The sequence below is a fragment of the Acomys minous genome (assembly GCF_964271855.1).
Source record: "Acomys minous genome assembly, chromosome: 13".
NCBI classification, from domain to species: Eukaryota; Metazoa; Chordata; class Mammalia; order Rodentia; family Muridae; genus Acomys; species Acomys minous.
In genome coordinates this window covers 82,079,624-82,107,335 of record NC_140495.1, presented here as the reverse complement: position 1 = coordinate 82,107,335, position 27,712 = coordinate 82,079,624, and the positions used below count along the sequence as shown (strand labels likewise).

Genomic DNA, 27,712 nt, shown 5'->3' with positions numbered 1-27,712 from the left:
TTATTCATGTTCTAAAGCTGAGGTTCCATATTTCCAAGGTCTAGTCCCGCCTCTGTTCTTTGGTGTCTTTTCAGCTGGTTTGCTTTGATCAAGGTCTATAGTTGGCATGACTACCCAGCCTTAGGGCTGAAAGACTGGACACTCAAAAAGTTATCACACTGTGGGAGGTGACAGAAATTCTCAAGACAGCAAAATGCAAACGCTTCTCTATTCACTGGAAGGAGCTGAACACTATGCCCTTTCCTATCCAAGAAGGCAAATGTCATGTTTCCTTAGCAATTATTGGGCATAACAAACTGAAACATAGGCTTGCCCTCTGGCACAATCCACACAGGCATGCACAGTCCCCTTGAGAATTACTCATAGGGCCTGGGCTGAAGTGTCCAGGTAGCTGCTGAACTTCCTGTGGATGCAGGTAGGGGCCGCATCTCCATGTTTGTTGACTTACTGTCTGTCCAGTGGTACCATCCTCTTCTGCTTTATTTTTCAGCAGCAGCCAACTTTGTATTCATTATTGGGTTTGGTTCTCTGAAGTAAAATTGTCTTCTATGCTGCAGTCGCACCTGTCTTACTTGGTATCTCCTGCTGAAAGGCTGTCAATCAATTCTTAAACTTTGCACTTCATCATTAAGGCATAGTGTGGTGATTCCATCTGTAGGCACTGGGACCTAATTTCTTGTGTGAAATCCTTTCTGGGATCGATATGACATCTTTGGTCAGGCAGATGGGCTGAAAGGTAGTTGGGTTGGGCTTAATGACGCGGCTGCATTTGCTGCCTACAGTTCAGTTGGCAGTTTCCAAAAGCAATGCTCCTTCTGTTACATGCAAAAGCTGGATGAAACTCCCTGTCAGCTCAGCTGTTGGTAATAACTGGACTTTACCGGTGCTTGACCAGATGGGGCTGGGAGATTTCATTTGTTCTAGACTGCAGCGCCTACATGAGAAACTCAGGTGTTATGGAATGAAGCTGATTGTTGCTGTTACCTCCTGGCCCAGTGTAGCAAGCAGGAATGGTTTGCTCTACGTCAAGCTCTCCTTTAAAATCCTTGTAAATAAAGGATAGAGCCAGTTTTTAAAAAGATCAATGGTATGTGGGGTTGGATCCCTAGATAAGTGTACTTGCTGTGGGACTGGAGAGATGGCTCAGCAGTTAAGAGCATTGGCTGCTCTTCCAGAGTTCCTGAGTTCAATTCCCAGCAATCACATGATGGCTCATAACCATGTAAAATGAGATCTGGTGCCCTCTTCTGGTGTGCAAGTGTACAGACAGAACAGTGTATATGTAATAAACAAACAAAAATCTTAAAAAAAAAAAAAAGAGTGCTTGCTGTACAAACGTAAGGGCTTGAGTTTGACTCCCCAGAACCCATGTATACAAGCCAGGCGTGGCTACACATGCCTGTGAACCAACTCTTAAGGGGTGGAGACAGGCAGAGCCTGGGAGTTCACATGCAGGCTAGCCTGAATGGCAAGCTCAGTGAGAGGCTACATCTCAAGGCAATAGGCAAAAAGCAAAAAAGGAGACACCTAACATCGTGTGTGTGTGTGTGTGTGTGTGTGTGTGTGTGTGTGTGCGCGCGCGCGCGCATGCATATATGCACATATACAACCACACAGACCAGCTAGTACTTAGATAACACCTATATGGCACAATCTTGAATCTGGGAGCTTACATTCCAGAGTTTAAATGCCGGTGTCCCATGCCCAGAGCACATGCGTGATTTGTCCTTCTCCCTAATGCCAATCATGGCTTATGGCCTTCAGATTTTCTGTTTGAAGGATGGTGGGGATTTTCCTTATCACCTCAGAAGATGCTTTTGGCAGCCAATGCATATGCCTAACCAGCCTGCGGAAGAAAAGCTTTTCTACGCTGGGCCAGCTCTGATAGCTTGACTAAATGAATGGTGCAAAAATAGACTCCCCAGTGTATATTGAAATTCCAGGTATTTGCTCCTGGCAGCAATTCCCGCTAACTATGGCTGGCAGCACGAACAGCAGGTGCAGCTCAGCGGCGGGGTGGTAGCAACTATTGATTTCTGGGCTATAAATGAAAGAATGGAGAGCTCCAAGCCTCACACCCAGAGACTGCCTGGCTGATTGAGCTGACCTGCTACTCCAGGCGGGGACCCCCATTTACAGGAACATATTTATTTTTACATATCAATGGACTTGATTGAGTATTATGGGTTTGGCCCAAGGAAACTCTCCTGCAGTTTATAAATAGCACATTTAGGGATGTAAAAAGGTTCCTGGAATTAGAGAAGTGTTTTTCTTTTTATGAACCACCCCCACCCTCACCCCCACACACAAGACTAGCTTTTACATTTACTTCCCACTTACTAGTACACATTTCTAGAAATACACTTCTTCCAGATGCTTAACAATGCAAATTAATTCCAAGTTGACAGTTACCATATTCTGGATTCAAAACCTAGCCCCAGCTAGGGAAGTAGACCACTTACCTAACAGGCATGCAGTTGGTTCGGTTTCCAGAACCACATAAGCGGGGTGCCGTGACATTAGCCTATAGTCCCAGCACCTGCTAAGCAGAGGCTCCTCCTCGACTACATAGCGAGCTGAAGTCCAGCCTGGGCTGGGTACATGAGACCGTATCTTAAAATAAAACAAAACAACGCAATCTCCATCCATAGCACAACGTCCGAGGCCCTAGTCCCTTGAAGGCGGCCTCAATTACTGCTGGAAATGGGGTTTTATTACCTGGCAGAGTGTGGCCTCTGAGATTCACAGCTAACACCATTCTCAGGCTCAGGGGAGATTGCACTGAGCTCAGGTTAGCAGATTCCTTCTGTGAGTTAACCTCTTTCCATCCTTTTTACAAATCCCAACAGAAATGGAGATCTTCACCTTTTTCAACAGACCGAAGAGCCAGCAGAAGTGTCGGCAGTACTACCCCGTCACCATCCCTCTCCAGGTCTCCAAGAACGGCCAGACAGTGAGCAGTCTGGACGCCAGCTGGCTGGAGCACATGAGTGACCATTTCCGGAAGGGCGGTGTGCTGGTGAACGCCGTCTTCCAGCTTGGAATGGCCAGTGGTACGGCTTGCGTTACAACTTCTCTTCTTCTTCATCTCATGGTCCTGGCTCTTCTTTCCAGTCTCCTCTGTCAAGAAAGCTGCATAGCCAATAAACACACAGCATTTGATTTCCGATTAGCGTACCTCAGGCTAGATCCTTTGTTTTGTAAGACTCTCCAGGAAGCAACCTATGGTGGTGGTGGTTTTGCCTCACCAAAGGTAGCTTCTATCTTTGTTGCTTTTGGAGGCTTTTAAAAAAAAAAAAAAGACTCCCTGGGACATTCATTTCCCCACCTAGATTATGCCACAGCCAGAAGTTTGTTTGTAGATGCTATTACAGTCTGCAATAGCAATAGCAGCTCCTTGGAACTGGCAACAGGAAATAACAGCAACACCTTCTTCCAGTGAGCTGTTGCTGAGACTCAAGCTTTCTGAATCTCAACTGCCTAAGTACCCTAATCCAGAAGTGGGCTCGTCTCTGGCGCTTTGCTGCATGAAACAGTACAACTGATGTCAGCTTTTGAGGCAGAAGAAGGAAAGTCTGTCCACAGTGGGGAAAGGTATTGAGCCAAGAAAGGGTTTGGAGCCAACATGGCAATGAGATGGGTCGTCTTCAAGACAAACAGGCAGTTTTATGGTATGGGGCAAGCATGTCAGCATGGGCAGGGTTGTGAGTCAGAGGACTCCTAAAGAAGTGAGATATGGCACAAAACTTTTGTGTACCACAGGAGAGCCTGATGGGGCATTTACAGCAGGTTTGATGGTTTTAGCTTCTTGGGCATGAGCAGGGCTGGGAATGGAGTTTGGATGCTATATTATCTGGGAAGGACTGTTAAAAGTTATCTTTACAAAATTGTTTCTGTTTCTCTCTTAGCCTGGCTATCAAACAAATAATTGAGACTCTATTATATTATTTTTAATAAGATTTGTAGCACAGTAACTGAGCCGTTTATTACTCAGTTCTTAACCCCCTAATCTAGCGTGGCTTCCTCCCAGCATGCATCCCAGACATACTTGTACTTTTTTGCTTTCCTGCTCCAGCTACTCTCTCCTGATCTCTCTTGGACCTCTGCCTGTGCCTGAATCCCCTGCTTCCTCCTCTTCCTCCTCCTCCCCTGGCTGGCAGGAAGTCCAGACCTATTCTCTCTCCTGCTTAGTGATTGACCCTAAGATGCTTTATTAGCATATCAGGGGAAGCAGTGTTTATATAATATCTAGATATTATATATTAGACAGGAGATTCTCAGAACAAGGATTGCAACCAGACATGGGGGATACAGAAATCAGCATTTCAATTACACAATAACCTTATGCCCACACCTCCCCCCACCCCACCCTCCGTTTAGTCTAATAAAAGGCACTTCCTCTTACAGTAACAAATTATATGTAATAATAGCAATTATGAAAACTATTAGGTAAGATTTACATTTGTATTTCTGGCACCCTATTATAAAGTATTCAATCTATGCATTTCTATCATTCTAAAGATTTAAGTTTAATTGTGAGATTATAACTATCTAGTCTTCAACCCCATCAGAGAGTGAAGAAGGAATAAATATTACCTAAATATGGAGGAAGTGCAGGCAAGCAGCTTCCGAAAGTACAGAAATGACAGAGAAATTTCTCTGTAACCTTGGAGCATCATCGTCTTCCTTCTGTCTCAGGACATTTGAAAGGCTTTTTATGAAGCAGGAATTATCAAGTGGGCACTGTCCTTGCAGTGCTTGACAGTCAACTCTTCAGCATCCATTTGTCCAGTCTGGACAGTTTTCTGTCTGTAATTGACACAAGGACATTTTCTCACCCAGTGGCTAGGTTGTGTTTGATGGTCTTTGAAGTAGAGCAGGGGTACTGCAAGGAGAAGACCTGTATCATTATCAGAAAAGCATAAAGTTAATAAAATCTTTAAATGCAATATTCTGTAGATCTCTGAGGTTTTTGAAGACCATCTATCTATCTTATCTGAAATATTTGTTTTAAGCTATTTTTTAAATCTGTCAATCTATGAAACATAATTTTGTAGTTAGCTAAACGAGTATTTAACATGACCAAGAGTTTGTCTGGCTTCTAATATGCATTTCTTATTTTAAACGGCTCATAATAGTTGCTTTCAAAATGACTACAACTAAGCATTGCATTTTAAAGAACTACATAGGTACAATACTTTGGCATGTTGTAACCAACCATCATCTTAAATCTGTATTAATATACAAAGCTCTATACCAATGTAAGATTTTTGGCTTATTTGTGCTCTTTGGCCTGAAAGTAAATTTAATACTCTACCCTTTTACTTATCATTCCTATAACTAACACCTTTAAAACAGTAACAAACATCTATTACCCACAGAATGACCAAAATATCTACCCCATCTTGGAAATGGGGTGTAGTATTCTTCAATTGCTTCCTGTTGATTTGGGACATAGTTTTCCTTTGGGGGTCAGAGGGCAAGAAAATTGGAATATTGCCCAGTCTTAAGAAAGCTAGCTATAATGTTTGCTGTCCAGTCTCTGAATGCTGAGAAAGTTCAGAGCTTAACTGAAGTCCTGACTGGAACAGATTGTAATGCCGGACTGTCTAGCTAGCTGTTTTGAAACTGTCCTAGACACAGATTTTTGAGGAAAGAGTTATTAAGGCCGTCTGTGAGGTAGCACCACCAAGGCTGTTTGTCTTGTCTCTTTTGGTGTCTGGTCTTCTGCTTTGTAAAAAATTAACTTTCAAAGGCATTATACATTTTTTGTATGTACAGGCTGTGCTGTGAGCACAGTTCAGTTAAAGATGATTCTCTGCTCTCTGTTCGAGCAAGTAAGGCACTTGCTTTTCTATAAAAGTTAGTTTGGACAGTATGACCAAACTTTAAAATAAGTTTTATCTATGCCATTTAGAAGAATGGCATGGTAAGTCCTGAGAATTTTGTAGCCAAAGACTTACTAGTCATACACAGGTGAAGTCCTGGCTGCAGATATTTTCATATCTCAGTCAGTCTCAGAGCTGTTCCCATGTAGTGGGATCAGCAGATTATGTTAACTGTCTGTTTGGTCTTCTTGATTTCTTTCCTTCTGTATGCAGCCAAGATCGTCAGGAGATCTCCCCCTGTCATATATGATTTGCGTTAATTTAGATGGAATACATAGCTTTTTTTTTTTTTCTGTTGAGACAAGAGCATACTCTCCTCCCAAACACAACACATTTCCTGTCTTCCATTTTGGAATTAGGACCTTTATATGCTGATCTAATTCAACAATCTCTCCTAAAATCCAGTGTATCTTAGCAGGTATGCTACCTGTCTCATTTAATAATTTTTTTAAATCAATAAACCATCAATTAATCTATTCTTGGGAGATACTACATTCCCCTTCTGTTTTATGACCACCTTTAAAATTTATTGTTAGATCTTTTCATAATAGTATGACCTATATATAGGATTATGTTATATCTGTAACATGTTTCACATGCTGAGGCAGCATCAGCCCCAATTTGCAAAGGCATCTCTAAGACAGTCACCATAACCTTAGAATCATGCTCTCCAGAATTTAAGGCAGAAACCCATTGGAATGCTGCATATGACACTGTGGCATGGTGCGTATACATCAGCTCTCTAATCTCTGTAAAACGGAGCACACAAGTCACTGTGTGACCTTGTTCCAAGGCAATACTAAACAGGATCTGTATCTCTACTTCAGCCTATACACCTTCACTCAGTGACTGAACCTTGACAATACACATACAATGTCCAGTCCGACCATGTTGGCTATAGCTGAAGCCTCACTACCCGGCATCTCAGTGGGCTACCATTCTGCAATTTCTTGAAGCCTTTGTAGGTTTTCTTCACCGGGAACTACCTCTTTTGCTGTTAAATGGTAAATTTCAGATTGGAATTCTCTGGAAGTTTCCTGTTTTCATCCAAAGATTCCTTCAACTTTTGTTCTATGGCCTTTAATTTAGCATCTAACTTCTCAGTCTCTTCCTTCTCCAAGTCTGTCTTATCCTGCCCTCTCCCAAAGAGGATGTACAAAACTGACACCGTCACTGAAAAACGTGTTTGTATGCTAAGAGAAAGGAACCCAAACGGAATCCAGAAGCCCTGTGTCACTGTGCCTTCCTCCGTTTTTAAACACAGGAAATAATCTTCTTTAATCTCAGATCCTGTCCCTAAGGTCTTTACTTTCTTACACCCTGCTTCCATGCATGAGGCTTCTCAGTCTGTCTCTGGCTCCTGCTTCCAGGAAAGGTCATTTTTTTTCCCTGCCTCCCTCACTGGATCGTGACCCCTCCCCCACTCTGGGAAGTTATTGGGTCCACAAGTGTTTGCTCCTCTGGTCTGCAGGAGTCAGGCCAGCAAGAACCCTTCTCCATGCATGGGATTTAGGTTTCTGCCTTGGTTAGGAAAGTCTGACCTTGAGAAGCTTGTTAAAAAGCCACTCTCCCCACCCCTCCCCCCACCCTTAGCAGGGGCCTTCTAAAAGAAAATAACCACCTCTCTGGCATTTGTTTCCATATTTTTCTTTTTCTGAACGCAGTGTGAGGCCTTGCACTGTGGGGGGAGGTCTCGTCAGGAAGCTGTGAGCTCCTGCCTTAGAAACTGCTGCTGCGGTGGCTCATTAAGAAACTGCTTTCCGTTTAACTTTAGATTCTATATAAGTTCTGTTCCTACTTGGTATGACAAAGTGTTAAAGTTATTTCTATAAAATTCTCTTTCTCTTAACCTGGCTTTCAACCAAATAATTGAGACTCTGTTATACTATTTTTTTTTAATAAGCTTCACAGTGTAACAACTGAGCAGATACTACTCTATTCTTAACCCCCTACGCTAATTTGGCTTCCTCGCCGCAAACATCCCAGAGATACTTGCACTTTTTCCGCTTTCTTGCTCCAGCTCCTTTCTCTGTCTTCTCGACCTCAGCCCGAGGCTGAATCCCCTACTTCCTCTTCTAGCTCCTCCTGGCTGCCAGGAAGTCCCGCCCTATCCTCTCGCCCTGTTCAATGATTGGCTATAAGCTGCTTTATTGACATATCGAGAAACAATTGGGGAGCAGTGTTTACACAACACTGAAACAGGAAATTCTCAGAACAAGGATTGCAACCAGGTACGGGAGGAGAGTACAGAAGTCAGCATTTGAGTTACACAGTAACGTTATGCCTATGAAGTACCAAGCAAACATTCTTACAATAAAGATCTGTCATTCTGAACATGTAGGCTCTGGGGTGATTCAAAGCCTGGGATTATGATAAAACACAGACAGGTCTTAGTTTTGGATGCGAGGTCCCTGCTTGTTTCTATTTACCATCAGTGATCCTATCAGCAGGTCTCTATAGCATCAGCAGGCACGGTGAGTGAATGTGTAACACTGGCCACCTGAGGGACCAAGAAAAGCATCTAGAACAATACTTTTCAGTAGAACTTTGTGTAATGGTAGAATGTCCTGGATTGGGTCATCCCATATAGTAGTCACCAGCCATTTTAGGCCCCTTTAATTTAGAAACTGAATTTTACTGGCTACCGAGATGGCTCAGAGGTTAAGAGCACTTGGCTGTCTTTTTTTTAAAGGTCCTGAGTTCAATTCCCAGCAACCACATGTTGGCTCACAACCGTCTATAATAAGCTCCGGTGCCCCCTTCTGGCGTGCAGGCATACATGCAGGCAAAACGCTGCATACATAATAAATAAATAAATAAATAAATAAATAAATAAATCTTTTTTTTTTTAAGAAAAGAAACTGAATTTTGCAGTTCATTTCACTTTTCCTTCATTTAAATGTAAATAGCTCTATGCCACTAGTGGAGAGTGCAATTCTAGAGGGCACGTTTTGTTAACTTTCGTTCCCCAGTAACAGATCTAGTAACTCCTTGACCTACAAGGAAGCCTTATTTTGAGTGTCTCCAGTGTCCCCAGAAGCCAGGGGTTGTCACAGGCTGTTTGGAGGTACACCATAAAACACCAGGAGCAGGACGTGCTTGAAGTAGGTGATTGCAGTCCAGTTCATCAGTAATGAGCATGGGGTAGCGTGGGGTGGGGGTAGGAGTGGGGGGGGGTGGAAGGGGGGAAGATGGAGGGCTGGTGGGGGTGGGAGGGATCACCTCCTGCTTCTTTAGGGAAACGAGCAATAGCTGTTCCTTTTCCATTACCAGATGAAATTTTAATGTTTCTTCTCATCAAACCTGTGATTAATTGCCCTAACACCTTAAGTAAAGATGGACTTTACTGTTGGCAGCTACTCAGAAGGCCACTGAGTAATTGTTTTTCCTCTTCTTAGCAACACTGGGTTATCATGTCTTTGCCCCATGTATGAGCCCAAGAGAGAATGGCATGCAGTCTCCCAAAACCACTGACATGCCTTGACTAGGGCTTGAAAGATGAAGGCTGAGACAGCCTCTGGGCTTCTCCCTCACCTCCCTCACCAACCCTGAATCACAAAACACAGAGCCCTTCAGGGTTTTCAGATTGGCCTCACAGGTGTAAAATGCTGTTATAGTCTCCCCTGGCTTCAGCTGCATCAAACTAGCTTTCCATCTTTGAAGACAGATTGTGAAATGTCCCCCTGTGACCACAGTCCCTGCAAATGTGACTCCCGTATCACTGCAGTGGAAGCTTTGTACCGGCAGCAGCCCTGTGAAAGCCTAGGGGCAGGACTCAGAACTCAGAACATGGTGTTTCACCTGTGTCTTCTGCTGCGAGGAAATGGGGTTAGGGTGGTGAGGGTGGCTCTGCTCTGAAAAAGCTGAGGGTTTCCACCCTCCAGGGAAGAAACAGGGAAAAATTGGGAAATTTTTTTCCCAAAAAAATTAAAAAGAAAAAACAGGCTAAGTATCCTTGCTAATGACCTGGCAGGGGGAGAATCAAGCTATCTGTCATAACTGTTAAGTGGGTATTTACTTTCCTCTTTAAAACTCTTTTCCACAGAGCTATATAATTAGTGAAAACTTTGTCCCACAAATAAGGTAAGTCCTCAGTCTGAGGCACATAGTCGAGCCTCCATTTTTACCCTCCCAGGATGTAGAAGGGTTCGTTCAGTGTCAAAATTTGGGTTCCTGTCCTAGGGGTGTTTGTTTTGTTTTGTTTTGTTTAATTCATACCCAAATGGGCATGTTGCCATCTAAGAGTCTTAATTGGGTCCACTTTCTGGGACTGTTACAGATTTAAAAGGCAAAGATTTAAAGGCACAACAGGTAGGGGCAGGGAAAATCTCAAATAGAGCAGACGGAATTAGCTGGGGGAGGAGGGGCTTTTTCTGAGGGATGAAGAAACACAGAGTAAGGCACACAGGAGGATCCTCCTGCAGAACAGAGGGGCCCCAATCTAATCTTTCCTTGAGGGCTAGGAGTTTTGCTGGTCTTTGAGATGTCCTCATCCCTAAGTTAAAGTTAGTCAGTTTGAATAAAGACAGGGAAGATGATGACAGGCCACAGCACTTGTCAGATTGGTCTGAGGACAGGTAATTGGTCCCTGGCCCTTTTCTCAGGTCAAGAGTAAAGAGGAAAATTAGCCATCTTTACTATCTGTTTGGGCTCCACCCCTATCTGCCAATCAGGGACGTGTCTAGCTCCAAGTCCTTCAGGCACATGGCACAGAAGGGAAGCATGAGGGGGCAGGGTGGCCCTGTGCATAACCTGTTGCTGTCTTTGTGGGGTATCAAGAAAGTGGGAAGAAGAAAGAAAGGACCAGGAGAGGAGTGGGGGGGGGGGCTAGGTATCTTGATCTGAAATTGTCCTCCCAAGTGGATTTTGGGTGGCCCTTGGAGTGGGGAGAGGGAGGCACCAAAGTCGCCTGAGAGGACGGCAGGGATGAGCCCCAGGGCTATTTTGCAGTGCAGGGGAGGAGACACTGGTGCTCTCCAGCCAATGAGTCTGTCTCTAGAAGGGTGAGAAGGGAAGGCCTTGTGCTGAGCTGGCTGGGGGGGAGGGGTGGCCATGAGTGGATTCCAGAAGCCAAGGGCTAAGGCAGGGGTGGCTGGACACTTCTGAAGATTCCAGATAGCTGCTCTGTCCCCCGTGACCGCAAGCTTTCCAGATTCTGCTACTGTCAGTAGGCCTTGAAGCTGTGTACTCACTACCCTCTCTCCCACTGCAGCCTTGGAACTCAGCTGGCTCCCATGTATCTAATCTGTTTGTGGTACTTTCCTTCTGTAAGCCCCTGGCCTTCTCTCTGCACCCTCCGTCTTGGCTCCCACGTGCCCTGTGGTCTTCCCGTTTCCGTTCTGACCTTACCCTCTCCTACCCTAGCACTCATGACTCCCTTTGTTTCAAAACTATCCTGAGAGCTGATTATTAGAGCCAGAATCCAGCCCAGCAGCCCAGGATCACTGCATCTGCGCTTTTGCCTAAAAGAGCCATTTTCTTACTTTGATGTCCTTTTGGCCTGTTTTTCTAGCCACTGTTTCCTGTAAATATGAAGACAGCCAAATGGACTCTTGATTAGAATATATTCTAGGTGACTAGTTCTGTCCATTTGTCCATTGCATCACACAGGGGCCTTTTTTTTTTTTTAAGATAGGGTTTCTCTACGTAGCCCTGGCTGTCCTGGAACTTACTCTGTCATCTAGACTGGCCTAGAACTCAGAGCTCCTGCCTGCTTCTGCCTCCCAAGCACTGGCATTAAAGGAGTGTGCCACCACCACCCATCGATATGAGTCATCTTAACTGGGTGCTTCTCTAATTTTGCGCCTCCCCCAAATGTATATGAGTGTTTGGCTGTATGTTTGTATGCATACCACTTATATGCCCAGTGCTGGGAACCAAATTCAGCTTCTTTGCAAGACCGCCAGTGCTCCCGAGGGCTGAGCCATCTTCCCCCACCCCATTTCTGCTCATTTGAAAGAATGTATCACCCCAAGATTCCTAGATGCCTCTGCTGCACCCCAGTCTGTGTTAGCCAGGGTTCTCTGAAAGAACTGATGGTTGGACTGGCTCGCAGGATGCAGTCAGTCTAGTCCAACAGTGGTCTCACAGCCGAAAGACAGAATCCAGTACTCACTCTGTCTGTGAGGCTAGATGTCTTTTTCACCGTTCCTCATGTGGGGCTGGGGTCCTAGAAGGCTACTGAAGAGCTGCTGGGGTTCAGTCAGCAGAGTCCTGAAGTAGTTGAGTCAAATGCAGGCTGCAGCAGTAGGGTAGATGAACTTGCCAGTGAGTGGAAGAGCAAGCAGGCTGAAGCAAATGGGCAGCCACCAGGAGGGCTTAGCCCTGACTTGAATAGTCAAGTCATCTGATTAAGAAACTGCCTCGCAGATAGACCTGGTGGCAAGGGCTTTAGCTGATTCCAGATGTTGGGCTGATGAGCAAGAGTAGCCATCACACACAACAGATAGACTAAGCCAGGCTTGGTGGCACATGCCTTTAATTCCAGTGCTCAGGAGGATCTCTGAGTTTGAGCCTAGCCTGGTCTACAGAGCCAGTTCCAAAGCAGCTAGTGCTACACAGAGAAACCTTATCTCAAACAAACACAGAAACAAAACAAAACAAAACAAAAAAAGAGCCATGCAGTCAACGCAATGGCGAGTCTTGTACCATCTTTTCAGATACCAAGCTGGTCCAGTCGCCTGAGGCTGGCAGGCTGTTTGTGTTAGAAATCTATACACTGCCTTAGCGAGCTCTCCATCACTGTCAGGGCTCCCCTAAGTACAGCAGTATGAGCCGGGAGGATTTGTTTGAGCTTGTACTTTTAGTGATCTTAGTCTCTGGTTGACAGCTCTGAGGTTTGTGGCTGTGGTGAGGCATCATGACAGAGACCATAACTTGGTAAAGCTGCTCACCTCCTGCAGCTCAGAAGGTCTGGGGACAAGGTCTGCATGTGTAGGCATGCACCTAACCCCCAGAGATGCCATCACATGACTTGATAGGTGTATCCAACCCCAGCTTTTGTGACCCAGATACTTACAGAAACCCCAGCAGCTGGAATCACACTTTTACCATATGAGGCTTCAGGGAACATTTCCCATCCAAACCGTAGTATATGTATTTCAAATACAATGTCACATGTCGTAAGCATTTCATACAGATATCTCATAAATCCTTACAGGGGGCCTGTACCCTTTGGTTGTCAGTATCATAGTGGCTAAACCCTGAAACTTCAAAGCAGGGAGAAAATGGTGCAGTGCTCCTAGTGATAACACAGGGTCTTGTGAGCTTAAACCCTTGGCCGATCCTGGACTCTCAGACACCGTTTGGCTCACTGTAATGGCCCAGTAAATATTTCCTTATGCGGTAATTGAACTCTTAGGTTTCAAACTCGGGACCCCTTACCCCTAAATCTGTTCCTCATACAGGCAATTCTAGTGGACTGCTCTCAGGGACCTAGCAGCTGCTTACATCATCACCTGGTGCCACCAGGTGCACCAGGTGTATGCTGTGGATTAAAAGACCATCAGAGCTGGATGCAGTGGACCACGCCTTTAATCGGAGGCAGAGGCAAGAGGATCTCTGTGAGCCTGGTCTATAGAGCGAGACCAGGACAGCCAAAGCTACACAGAGAAAACCTGTCTTGAAAAACCAAAAAACAAACAAACAAACAAACAAAAAACCCCACAAATCTCTCCCTGTGGTCTTCCTCGGCTCTGTCACTGGTTTCTTTCATTCTGCCCTCTGTTTTTCTCTCTGCCCTTTCTCTCTCTCCTTCTCTCTCTGTCTCCCTGTCTGCATGGCAACTCCCTCATCTTGTTCTCTGAGACCAGTGAACCCACCTGAGAGCTGCCCCAAATAAGCCTGCTTTTATACTTTTAATTCATCTTGAATTGGCTTATTTCATCAGCAGAGGAAACCTCTTATGAACCACACTTCAGATGTAGATCGCCTTGCCAGTACACATCGTTTACTTTTTAAAAAATAAGCTTTATTTTAAGTGTGTGTGTGTGTGTGTGTGTGTGTGTGTGTGCGCGCGCGCGCGCGCGCGTGCAATTATGTGAGTACAGGTACCTGTAGAGGCCAGAGGCATACAATTCCCTGGAGCTGGAGTTTGAGGTGGTTGTGAGGCAGCTGATATGGGTGCTGGCAACTAAACTCAGTTCCTCTAGAGAAGTAGGAATTGCTTTTCATTTCTCAGCCATCTCTTTAGCCCTTCATTGAATGTTTGTTGCCTTCCTCTTATGTATACCAGAAGGGAGTCCTGATTTACCCCTGGTGGGAGAACTGGCTGAGAAGCTGTGATCCGTGCCTAACGCAGTGCCTCGAGGGCAGCGTTTCTTCCTCTGATAATTAATCTCAGTTGTCAGATGGATGATATCTAGACTCGCCTGGGAGCGATGGCTCTGTGTGTGCTCCCGGGGGATGGCTGTGACTAAGTCCACTGAGGAGGGAATGCCTGGCCGTAGTGAATGGCACCGTTCATCTGGTTTGAGAGCCTTCCTAGGCTGTACAAGACAGAGTGACCACAAGCTGGGTGACATCCACTGCTGTTTGCTTGCAGACTGTGGATGCAGTGTGAGCATCTGCTTCAAGGTCCTACTGCCACGCCTTCCCCTCTAGGATAAGACTGCAACCTTGAACCATAAGACAAACAAGCCCTCCTTTTTAAGATGCTTCGGTTGGGGTGTTTCATCAGATCCTCACCTCGTCTGCAAGACACTGAACTTGCCGGCTGCTCCCTGCCCGTAGGAGGAGGAGTGATGCCTTCAGTAGCCTTTGAATAGAAATGCAGGAAGGTGACAGCCCCAGAACGCAGGGAGTGCTCAGGGTATGAGAAGGCAGCAGTGGTGATCTGGGGTGCGTTGAACAGTGATTATGTTCTCAGGAGATCACATGACAGCATGACTACCCATATAGTTATGGTTGTTGAGTTGGCTGGAGCCATTCTTGACATCAGCGTAGAGAATAGGAGCCCTCGCAAGGTGGGCAGTTGAGTCCTTCCTTAGTTTGTTCAAAGAACAATCAGATAGCACTAGTGTATAAACCTGCAAAGGTTAGACAAACTGGATTGGCCAGTTATCCTGGTAAGCACATTGCACATACTTTACAGTCCAGCACTCCTTCTGAGCTTAGAAGTGAACATGACCATCTTAATGTCTACAGAGGAGGACTGAGTGCAGAATTTACTTCTTGAGATGGTGTGGCAGATCTTTTCCCATGTCCTTGCAAATCACAAGCTTGGAACATTAAGGTGGCCTTTTATGAAAAGAGCAGCATCAAATATTTATGCAGAACCCCGGCACATACCCTTTGTGCACCATGGAAAGCATCTTAAAAAAAAAAAAAAGACAGTGACGAGAGAATGCTTTCCACAGGTGGAGGATGGTTTAACCTTTTTACATCAAGAGTCTTCACTCCGAAGTGGACCTATTTATACCCGAGTTGATGCACATTTCAGGGAGGTTGAACGGTAAAGGTAATGAGAAGGAAAGTAGACAAGACCATCAAAACAACGGCTCCTTAAAAGTCCAGCTGTCTGTCCTCTGGAGTTCACTGACGTTTTTTGCCGTTTCAGATGACCAAGTTTTGACAGCTATTCTGAACTTGCTTTGTTGTAGGCAAGTAGGTGATTCAGCCTTCTGTACTTAGGAGAGCAGGGTAGAGCAGCAGGCATGGGGCAGGGAGGAGGCAGGCAGTGGCTGGGGTGGAGGGGCAGACATGGGTGGGAGGGGCTGTATTTATCTTTCCACCTAGCAGTCTCAACTCTGCCTTGCTGTAGTGTTGGCAGACTAAAGACCATCATATGAATCATGTTGAATTGGGCATTTTAGCATTTATAGCTCAGCAGGCGAATTTAAAGAGCTGGGGGTGGGTGGGGCATCCATAGAGAAGATGTAGGTAGAGGCTTGGGGAGGCGGGTGACCATCATCCCTCAGTATCCAAGGGTTTAGGTCAAGGAACACCTCAAATGTTCAGATCTGCGGATGCTCATACCTACTGCCTACATACATACATGCACACATCCATCCATCCATCCTGTGTGCTTTAAATCACCTAGGATGACCCATAATGTGTAATACAGTGTAGATGCTGAGCGTTTGTCGTGCCATATTGCTTAGGGGATAACAGCAAAGAAAAAGTGTGTTCCTGCTCAACACAGATTTTCATGTTTCCTGTCTGCTGTTGGTTGGCTCCACAGAAATTGACCCTAGGAGAACTATGTACTGAGCTGTACAGTCCTGGAGGAACTAGTGTGTGTCTTCCAGTGTTGAGCATCCATAGATCAGAACGGAGGAAGCCTTATCTTAGGCATCTTGCGTGCCTCTTCTGTGGCAGGGGCCCTCCCCTGGGGGTGTTACCAGGAACTTAAAGTGGAGCTGGACTTCTCTTCTTAGGAGTCTGAAGTTCATCTGTTATTGGCTGCCCTAACTATCCCAACCCCCTCGCCCCACACACACTACATTTGCATGCAGGCTGTCCTCTTTCTGCCAGGAACTCACAAACCTTATAAATCTGTATCACCTGCTTAGAGCATTTTTGTATGTCTTAGTGTCTTTTCCTGTTGATGTAATAAAATACCCGACAAAGCATCTTAAGGGTTATTTGGCTCGTTAGTGCCAGGTTACAATCCATCACAGCAGGAGAGTCAAGATGGCGGCTAGTCACGCTACACACATCTACAGTGAAGAGCAGAGAATAGAATTAATGCACACTTGTGCTCAGGTCACTGCATTCCTATACACTTCAGGATTCCCAGCGTAGAGAATAATGCCATCCACGGTATGCGTCTCTTCTCATCTCAAAATAATCAAGCTGATGTCCTAACAACCACCCCCACCCCAGCCCAACCTGATCTAAACAGCCCTTTACTGATGGTTGTTAGATTGTGTTAGGTTATCCAGAGCTAGTTGCCACAGTGTCCCCACTCAAAGCAGGGAGCCCTAGCTTAAACATCTCTTTCATAAACAGCCACCTCCATGGCCTCCACCTTCACTCCTTCACCCACCTTATATTTCTGTTTGTCACTTCTGACATTCTGTTACTGAGTCTCTCCCCACTGCAGGGTACACTCTAAGGCTGCAGGGAATGCATTTTGCTCACCAACCCTCCAGTGAATGCCTGGCCTGTAGAACACATGCTTTATCATGGGGACCTCTGTGGGGATCCCAGCACCCATGTCAGGTAGCTGTCAAACGCCTGCAAGTCAAGCCCCAGATCTTCTGTGACATGCACACACAGTATACACATAAATAATTTTTAAAGTTTACACTTGGCCCAAATGACAATGTTTGTGTCTGTATTTTTTTTTCTCCATAATATTGTTTCTTAAGTATTCTCTGATTAAATTCCTATGGTATTGTTTTTAGGATAATATATGATTTGATCATTTAACCATCTTCTATGATAAGCATTTACATTATTTAGGTGTGTGTGTGTGTGTGTGTGTGTGTGTGTTATATGGAAATAGCTGACTTCAGGTGTCTACCTCTTCCAGCCTCCCCACTTTTTGAATCAGGGTCTCTTATAGAACCTGGTCTTGTCATTTTTGTCTGGGCTGATTACCCAGCAAGACCCCCCCCCAAATCTACTTGAATTTGTAGTGACTATTTGAAAAGGACATTTTGTAATAAGATACATCATAATAATGATAGTTTTCTTTGTCACAGAGAGGGAAGGGAGACAAACCAGAAACCCCAGGACTCATGCTGGCATTCATGGAAGTGCCAGTGCTTTCTGGAAGTAATAAAGAAAAGGACTCAGAACTGTGAGCACATAGCAACCTACTGCAGCTTTTATGTTCTCTACAGCTAAGATTAAAAAGCCAGCAACCAGAGAAAGTTACTTGCAACAACAAAAGTAAACAAAGGGCTACTCTTACCATTTATGTATAAAAATGTTTCTCAATATCCCAAAACTCTAAAATCCCCAGTTGAAATGAGCAAAGGAAACAAACTAGACATTAATTCTCCATGGCTAATTTTTTAAGAATCCAATTTCTCTTGTTTTTCAAATTGGCAAATTTTGAAAAGCAAATGTTCAGTGCCCTCAGAGGTGTGGGGACAGAGGAGCGTTGACGCTGTTCAGAAGACTTGGAGAGCACCTTGACAACGTCTGAAGTGCCTACCCCAGAAAGCCCGCCCTACTGATGCTCCCTCATCTTACTCCTTAGTCTGACATAACAATGATCAATGTCCATCAAGAGTATTTATCTGTAAGCATCATTTATAAAATTACTTAAAACTAACTTAATGCGAGTGCTAGAAAAAGGTTGGTGGGTAAAGTTCTTGCTTTTGCGAATATGAGGACTTGAGTACAGAATACGAAAATGCTTATAACAGCCAGCTGGTGTGTGTTTGTAAGCCCACAGGGTAGGTGGCCTCAACAACAAGTAGACATATATTTTCCGCCATTTCGTGAGGCCAGGAGCCCACCACCCAAGTGGCAGGAAGCTCTGTTTCCAGTTAGAGCTCTCTTCCTTGCAGGGCTCTCCCTCTCTGCCTATCTGGGAGTAGAAGGAGCGAGTAAAGCAGCCTGGGTCCCCTTCCTCTTCTAGAGACTGAGCTGGGGGCAAGGCTAAGGCAGTTCCTTGAGGCTGTGCAGCGTTTGCAGAATAGACTGTAGGGCAAAAAGAAGCATCTGTCCAAATTCTAGTTTCACGGATGAGTACACAAGCCAATAAAAGGGACCTTTGCTTGGAGTCAGGCCACCAGCATCTAGATGATTCTTCTCCTTCTTGTCTTCCTCCTCCCCCTTCCCCCTCCTCCTCCCCCCTCCTCCTCCCCCTCCTCCTCCCCCTCCTCCTCCCCCCCTCCTCCTCCCCCCCCTCCTCCTCTCCCCTCCTCCTCCTCCCCCCTCCCCCTCCTCCCCCTTCCCCCTCCTCCCCCTCCTCCTCCCCCTCCTCCTCCCCCTTCCCCCTCTTCTCCTCCCCCTCCTCCCCCTCCTCCCCCTCCTCCTCCTCCTCCTCCCCCTCCTCCTCCCCCTCCTCCTCCCCCTCCTCCTCCCCCTCCTCTTCTTTTTTCAGAGCTGAGGACCGAACCCAGGGCCTTGTGCTTGCTAGGCAAGCACTCTACCACTGAGCTAAATCCCCAACCCCTAGATCATTCTTCTTTCTCATAGTCTTATCTAAACAAATCTAGGAGGAACTGCACCACAGCTCCAGAGAAGGCAGAAGGCACATGTTCTGCATGTCAGAGGCTCTGCCCTGTGCCCCTATAGACCTCATCACTAAGACGTTCTCAGATAACGCTGACCATCCCAAGCAGGCTTGTTGAATTGCATACCACACTCTGACTGGCAGTGCCCCAGGAACATTTCCAATGGTAAATCATTTGGGAACCCCCCTCCCGAACCCTGACTCTTGACAAGGGCTGACAGAGGTATCCTTGGTACAGCAACGACACTACGACTGCCACGCCCCAGAATTAAGGCATCTGGAACACAACAGACAAGCTCAGATCTGGTGTGTTCAGTCTATCCTGCCTTAAAAAAAAAAAAAAAAAAAAAGTCCCCTCTACCTAAGTGTAGCTTTCCTCTAGAATCTGTGTAAGCGGCCGTGTTTTGCCCTGGGTAAGTTCCTCCCAGTGCATGCTGACACGGGAGCGTGGCAGGAAGGTGAGCACGTGAATCTGATGGTGATTGCTGACAACGAAATTTGGGCTCATAAAATCAAGGATATATTATTCAAGAGTGCGAGGTAAATTAGTCTCATTCATTCCGATGGGGGCTAGACTCTACGGCTCTGTGTGCCATCTTTAATTAACATTCTGAAAAGATGTTCTGATTGGGATTATTAATGAATGCAGTGAAAATTTCTGCTGTTTGTAAGACTTCTGCCATAGACAGGCTTACACTCCTCCACCACCACCCCAACCCCCGCCCAACTGGATTTTTTTGTTGTTGTTGTTGTTCTTTCCACAGATTCCTTCTATGGCCTGACAGATGGAGTATTCATCTTTGAAGCCGTCTCCACAGAAGATAGCAAAACCACACAGGGCTATGACGCTATTGTTGTGGAACAATGGACAGCCCTGGAAGTAAGTGTGGCGATGCCCCCGTTGCTGTCTTTGTCTGGGGAGAGAGTGTTTGATGGTTTGCTTCAGCCAACTGCGAGGCTGGTGCCCAGCTGTGCCTCTCTTCTGAAAGGGAGTTCACCTGGCTAAAACCCTGTGAGGACCCTCTAATTCTTTTGTACCCTATCCTCAAGCTGGGATGGCTTCCACTTTTCTTTCTACACAAAACAAAACAAAACACAAAACCAAAAAACTGAAACCACGTATCCTTGCATATGTTAGACCATTAGGTGCAAAGAGAAACCACTTTGGTTATGCTCATATCATTCATTGTAAATACAAGTGACATACAGAGGCATGTTCACAATACTGTTACAGTAAGAGCTCCGTGGTTTTCAGAGGTAGTGGCTCTGGCCAGCTCCTGCAAACCATCCTTGGAAGAAATGAACAGGAACTCTCGGGTCTCAGGGATCAAATGAGGTAAATGCTGCTTTCACAATTAGAGTCGCCTGTCTGAGGTTTTGCACTGAGTACTGCAGGTTGTATTTGACGTGTGAGGACCATGAGCCACTACATACCTGGCTCTGGGTAGGAGAAATCTTAGTCTGTGTCTTTGGAATAGTGTTCACTCTGAGGTTTCCTGGATTTTCTCCAGCCATGAGGAATGGATGTTTTAAGCCAGTCTCAGCCCATGACTAGACCAGTGTTTCTCAAGAGTGACCTTCTATCTAAGTCACACGCAGAGTATCTCAAACATAGATATTTGGGTCCCACCCTGGACATTTCCTTTCAGCCAGGACCACTATAACAACAATGCCACGGATGGGGTTTTGTACCATTCAGCAGTCTGGAAAGTCCTAAGTCGGGGTTCCACTCGGGGCTGGTTTTCTTCGAGGCTCTCATGTGGCTGTAGACAGCCACTCTGAGTATGCATGTGGGCAAAAGCCAATGAGCTCTCTTGCGTCTCTTGGGACATTAATCCTAATGGATCAAGGACTTACTCTTGTGACCTTATATAACCACAATTGCTTCTTAGAGGCCCCATCTCTGCACTGAGGGTAAATTTAGGTAGGGCACAGAGCACTAAATCTCTAACACTAGCTCTGAGACCGGTCCCACGAATTTGCATTTATAACATCCTGTTAAGTGAGTTGCCTATGTTGGTCAAAAGATAGAACTCTGAGGATTCCTACCCTTTGAGCTTGATACTGGCACAGGGCATCCAGCTGGAGACAGGTTTGCAGAAGGCTTGGCCTTCTGAAGAGGATCCACCCACTCTGACCCATAGTCAGTCCCTCTCTGGGACACATGGGTGTCCTTGAACCCGTACACGCCATCCCAAGTCCAGCTACATCTCCTCTTCGCCACCATTTGGCCTATAAAATGACCTTAAGCATGGACAGGTACCTGAAAGGTGATGGGTTGGCAGCTCAAGAGGACACAATGAAACAGATCATCCTTTTGGATTTATAAGAATCATATAAGCATATAAGATGTATAAGCACCCTAGACATATATGCCATAGGTGAGCGGCAGAGCAGGCGTTCTGAGGAGAGTTCAGGCCCATGCGAGAGAGTGGGGTCCCTTCTTACAGGTGTGAGAAGGGGGAGGGTTTCATGCCATATGGTCATAGCTGAGTATGCCGCAGTATGTACTTGCAGTCAGGCTGCCTCTGCCTGGAAGGGAGGAAGGCATCTTGCTGATGAGTGACTTAGAGAGTGGGCAGAGGGGCACATTTATGTAAGCTGTACCCATTATACACGTGGGGGTGGGGAGTGCCACCAGTGGCCTACGGATGCCTTGGTAGCTGGGGCCCATAGGCTTCCTTGAGGACATGAGAATTAGGGTGTCATCTGTCCTAGAAGTCTGTCACCTGCAGTCTGTTAGGGTTACAGAGTCACACATAAGCTCTCCTCTGGGCCTTGCCATTTCCTTCCTTGCAGCTCTGGGAAGCTGCTGCTCCAAACATAAGAGTTTCTCTTCACTTGTGGTTGCCCCTGTTTTGATGACAAGAACTGTCTTCCCAGGATAGCCCCTAACCTCCTGGACTCTGGATAGTATCAAAATTGGGGGTCACAACCTGTGCCCCAAGCTGCATTTGGCCACCTGTCCTCAATAAGCCAATTATAAGAGTCAGATTAATAGTGTAATCCAGAAAACAAGGATTTATTCAATGTGGCCACGTTGGAAAGAGAGACAGAAAGATTCAGTGACTCCCCAGGACTGTCTTTATGGTCCTAAAGTGAGATAAAAGTTTGACAGCTGTGTTGGTCAGGTTTTTGCCAACTTGACAGCAGTTAGAGTCATCTGAGAGGAGGGGTCCTCAGTTGAGAAAATGCCTCTGTCAGATTGGCCTGGAGGCAAGCCTGAAGGGCACTTTCTTGATTGGTTGACTGATTGATTGATTGATTGATTGATTGATTGATTGATGTGGAGAGGCCCAGCCAGCTGTGGGTGGTAGCATGGCAGGGCAGGTTGGTCCTGGGGTATGTAAGAAACCAGCTGAGCAGGCCGTGCCTTCCTTAGTTAAAGACTGTGTACTGTGAAGTTAAACAAACCCTTTCGGGCACAGGTTGCTTTTGTTCATGGCCTTTATCACAGCAATAAGAAACAAACTAAGACACCATCTAATCCTGGTCCAGGTGTGGCCCCGCCCACTTTGCCTATGGCATCCTGGTCTTCAGTCTTGAACTATATGGTAATGCTAGAATTATGTGAAATCTCTTTTTTTGGGAGACAAGTTCCCTTCTGGCTGGGGCCTTTTCCTTCCCAGCATGAAATTCCTGGGGGAATTCCTATTTCTTTGGGGTCCATTGTTTTAGTAGTCTGACAGCCACAAATGTTTCTTTAGAATATCCTCATTTCTGCCAGGCCTGTTACATGACTATGAGATGCTATTGTCAGCTTTTTCTCTGCCATACCCTGACCTTTTAGTCCACCCCAATTTCAGTCCTGTTCCAGTTCTGTCACAGTGTTTCCACTTCCCTTTACACACACACACACACACACACACACACACACACACACACACACACACACACACCAGGGGGCCTGGCTGGCTGGCTGTTTTCAGCACTGAGACGATGCACCCTGTTTAGAGCAGGAAGCTGACTAGGAACCTGTGCAGATGTGGGCCTCCAGTTCCTAGCTCAGCCACTCAATGTAGAAAGGAAAACTGTTCCCTCCCTCTTTCCATTTCTCAGTTTTGTTAGTAGATGCTGGCAACGCTGTCTCAAAGCTGAGACAAATCAAAGAAGAAACTCTAGTCTGGTGTGGTGACAAGGACCTATAATCCCAGCTCTTGGGAGTAAGACATGAGGACTGCTCAGAGTTCAGCGCTAAGCTGGGCTACATAGAAAGGCTCGATTTTAATCCCCATGCCCAAGGGGAAACTAAAGTGCAAACTGTGACTGTAGGCGCTGGCACACAGAGCCACTATTAAACAGTACTCCATCCATTGCCTGCTGTCACTCATGACACAAATCTCCATCCACTACCTTGGCCTTAATCTAAAAGGAATTTAGGCTAGGGAGTGTGTGAAGACAAATAGAAAGACTGCCAGGGCGTGATGGTGCCAGGTTATATACTAAAACCAGGTCTCACCTGTTATCTTTAGTTGTAAATATGGCCTAAAGTGCCAGGTACTGAGAGAAAGATGAGAGCCCCCTGAAGAACACCTGTAAGGTGGGGGAAGGGAAGATTTTCACTCTAGAGTCCAAGTAGCCAGGATAATTGGTTGTGAAGAGCAAGTGAAAGCAAAGTAGAGGGAAAGAGAGGGATGGGTGGACCAAGAGCCTCTTTGGGACTATACGTCTGGAGGTGACAGCCCAGAAGAATCTAGACACCGTTGTCAACACAAAAAACACAGCCTTCATCTTAAAGGGAGTAAGAGACAGTGTATTCTGGAGCCATTTTGAGAGACCATGGCCTGGGGACACAGATTTAAGTTACCCCAAGTTCCGTATTGTGACATGGACGCAGTCTTGTGAAGTTTTTATAGCTTCAGAGAACAAAGAAAGTCATAAATGGAGGCGAGTTTAAAATACAGAGGTGGTGTAAGATGGAAGAGGCTTTTCTATAGGCCTAAGATGCTCTCTGGTGGCATTCTTAGCTCTCCGGTTGGTGGAAGCCAGGGGCCTCCTAGGTTAATAGATTTTTAAAGGTTTTAATCTATTAGTCTCAGGTGTGCAAGGGAGCTAGCCAACAGTAAGTGATTAGCCTCTGGGCCTGTGACAGTCCAGGGTGTCTATAGTACCACATTTCCAATCAGTCAGTCTCTGCAGACCGGTTTTTTCCAGGAGTTTTTGTTCGCATCAGTAAGTGCTCGCCTCGCCTCGCCTCTCTCCCTGGGGTCTGTTCTAGCTCACCAGTACTTCTCATGATGTCTGGTGGACATAAGCTGATAGAAAAAGCATATATGAGCCAGACATCAGTGTAATTCTAGCTATTCAGGAGGCTGAGGCAAGAAGAGTATTACAGGCTCAAGGCTAGCCTGGTTTACAGAGTTTCAGGCCAGCCTAGGCAACTTAGCTAAATCCTGTCTCATAAAGGAAACCAGTAGCTGTGAATGCCGTTCAAGGGTAGAGCATTTGTCTTGTGTGCTCGAGGTCCTGGGTTCCAGTCCCAGTGCCCTGGAAAAGCACTCACAGTTGTTAACGTTGGGCACAGTGGCTGGTAGGTCCATAGGAAAAGTCAGCTACAGTGAAAACCAAATGGACATCTGTTGCCAGCGCATTTGAATTGGGGTCTCTTGGATGGAATCCTGTGTCACCATGTGTGAGCACAGTGGCAGGGCAGTACTGGCTTCTTCAGACTATAGAGAGAGATCTGGCGGCAGCGGTCTCATTTTCATCTTCCACACCTCAAGTTTATATTGTACGTTATTTAGCCTCCAAAAGAAATTCAACTCAGTTTTCTAAAAATGACTTTAGCCCTCAAAAGAGTCACCTTAGCTCTCTGAAAAAGAACTTTGTGAGCAGTTTGTTAGTTCATTTATTTAGTGGTTTAGTAGATGAAACCAGGGCCTAAGGAAACACTTGGCTATTGAGCTTCATTCCCAGCCCTTAGTTTTCAAGACCAGGTTTCCCTTTGTAGCCCAGGCTGGCCTTGAACTTGTGATGTTTGTGCCAGAATTACAGGCCTGGCCCCTCACCACCTCACCCCTCACATCTGGCTTCTTTTGAGACATTTCATGTCGTGGCTAAGTTGCTCTACCTTTGGAAGGTCATCCAGCTTTGATATGTCAGAAGTGTGTAAGGTGCCTGTCATGTGACCCCGATGTTGAAAATGTCAGGGTATCCTTGGACATGCCTCCTCCTGTCTCCTGTGTCCAAGGCCGACCACACCGTGTGGTGGCTTCAGACAGGCCTTTTGTTCCACCGTGTGGATCTCCACCTTACTCCAGGTTGTCCCAAGAGACCGAGATGCTGTTCCTGTCACTGAATCTCCTTCACCTTGTAAGCCCCTGCGACAATGTCGTTGCTCTCACTTTTCCTCTGTTACTTCCTGCAAGGTTCTGGGCATCAGTCTTCATTTGTAAAAGCTTCCAACCACCTCTTTAAATATTCATGCAAGGATTTACCACATGAATTTACCCCAGTGTAACTTCCATTTCTGTGGCATCTAAAGTTTACCACCTTCTGCTTTGAAAAAAAAAAAAAGACAACATATTGTATTGCTGTGATTTCTCTAAGAAAGCGGTTTTGGTTTAAAAACCACAGGTTTTAGTGCCACAGTCAAGAGATGTCCGTGATTTTCTGTGAGTCGTCATTCCTATGAAAGGACAGGAAGTGAGACACAAATTTCTCCCAGAGGTAACTCCATCCTTGTCTACTCCAGAGCATGCCAAGCATGCGGGAGGCTTGGGTGAAGCTCTCAGAACCTCAGGTCTGTGCAGGTGGCCTTATCACAACAGTCTGTGTCCCCCTCACCTTGACCGTGACATTCCAGTTTCTTGGATCATTAAGCTGAATCCCTTTTCTGGAAGATGGGACTCTGATGTTCAGGATGCCTTGGAAGGCAAGTTACCAATGTTTATTACATGTTACAGTATCTACCGCCAACTTCGCCATTCCATATCTCATATAGCCAAGGTCTTCAAAAAGGAAAGACAGACAAGGGCACCTGAATGACAGCACAGGGTGTTGAATGGGGTGGAGGCAGGATCTTGTACGGGGCGTGGCGGTGTGACGTCTCTAGTCTAGAAACCAGAAGAAGGGGAAAGTTTCCCTCTTTTTGGTTCATAGTTGTCCATTACCAAGGATACAGTGAATGAGCTTAAGAGTGTCAGGTGATCTCTCCTGGCCAGGCACACCTAGGGGGCCAGGCAATAGGGAAAGGAGGGCTGGCACGTAGCAAAACAAGTCGCAAGAGTTATGTGGCCCAAAGTCCTGAAGTTTAGGGAAATGTTGCTGTCCATCCAAAATGGAGGAACTTTACCCGGTGTAAATAATGTTTCTCTCACATTTGTCTCTCCCAGAGAAACAAATATGTTTGTTCACAAGACGGTAGAGAAAAAGGTGTGATCTCGGCAGAGTTAGTGACAGAGATAAAGAAGAGAGAAGCAACAGCAGCGGCAGCAGTGTCTGTGTCCCCACTGTGTTCTTGCTGTTAGAGCCTTGTGTCACTCCACACACACTGACACAGAAGTGTCACAGGAAGTGTTAAACGAACAGAGTCACAGAAAACTATTTTGCTGCTTAACATTCAGTGTTGGTGTGGCTAGGCTGTGCTACCTGAGTGCTGTCCAGATGGGCAGATACTGCTGGGAAGGTATTTTTAAATATAGTTAACATGCACATTAGGGAGATACGGAACTCCTCGCTCAGAGTGCGGCTGATTGCACCTAACCAACCGGAAGCCTTGAGGGACCGGATCCTTCAGAAGAAGAAATTCTGTTTCCACTACTGTCTTCAAATTCTAGACTACCACATCTGGTCTTGGAGTTTGTAGCCCACCCCTGCAAATCTTGTACTTGCCGGCCACCATAATCATGGGAGCCAGTTCTCCAGAAATGCATCTCCATAGATGCAGATAACAATGTGGCTGTGGATGTCCTGTTGGTCATTTCTCAGGATTCCATCTAATACAGCTGAGTGTGGTATGATGCTGCCTGTGAGGAGAAACATCACCAGTCTCACAGGCTTAATTTGTTTACTTCATGGTGCCAGGGCTTAACCTCGGGGCCTCATGTGTGATAGGCCTGTGTTCTACCCTTCAGCTGCCCTGGGAAACTGGCACACCATTCATGGATGTGTTTCCAAGGCTGACATTGGCCTAGAAAACCTGGTAGTTAAGGCAAGAGAAGGGAGCTGGAGATTGGAGATTAGGGATTTCATAAGAGTCCCATCTCAAAATAATTGTTGCTGACATCGTGTGCCTTAGGCTGATGGGTTAGAATGAGGGGAGATGAACACAGCCTGGGACTAACGGTCCAAGATGCTCCTCTGTGTCCATCAGGATGTCCTCACAGCAGGAGGGCCAGTAGAAGTGGTCACAGGAGTGGGATTTCACTTTATCATCGGGAGGGAGCAACAGGCTTGGAGTGTGGTAAGGAGGGGTCGCAAAGTCAGTCCTTCTAACAGTGTGAGGGTATCACCAGGGGATTAGCTACTTTGTGCTCCTGGCCCTTGGACTGTCTGCCAGGTCTCCCCTTATGATCCTAGTCTCAAGGTGTCTACAGAGATCCAGGCATCACATATGAACACAGGAATTGTGATGGGACATGAACGCTTCCTTTTCTTTCTTACGCCCAAGATTAGAACAGGTCAAAGCCTTTTTCTGGAAGCACCTGCTGAGCTGCACCCAGGTATTTTTGGCCAGGCCTAAGTTACA

The 27,712-nt window shown here is 46.0% G+C and overlaps 1 protein-coding gene across 1 annotated transcript in view; it reads left to right on the top strand.

The window, feature by feature from the left end:
* Positions 1-27,712, top strand: part of RFTN1 (raftlin, lipid raft linker 1) — a 194,539-nt gene that overhangs the window by 132,027 nt on the left and 34,800 nt on the right. The window contains exons 6-7 of the mRNA XM_084753509.1: positions 2,850-3,053; positions 19,788-19,903. Of these exons, the coding sequence (XP_084609635.1) occupies positions 2,850-3,053; positions 19,788-19,903 (320 nt within the window). The remainder of the gene's footprint in view (positions 1-2,849; positions 3,054-19,787; positions 19,904-27,712) is intronic.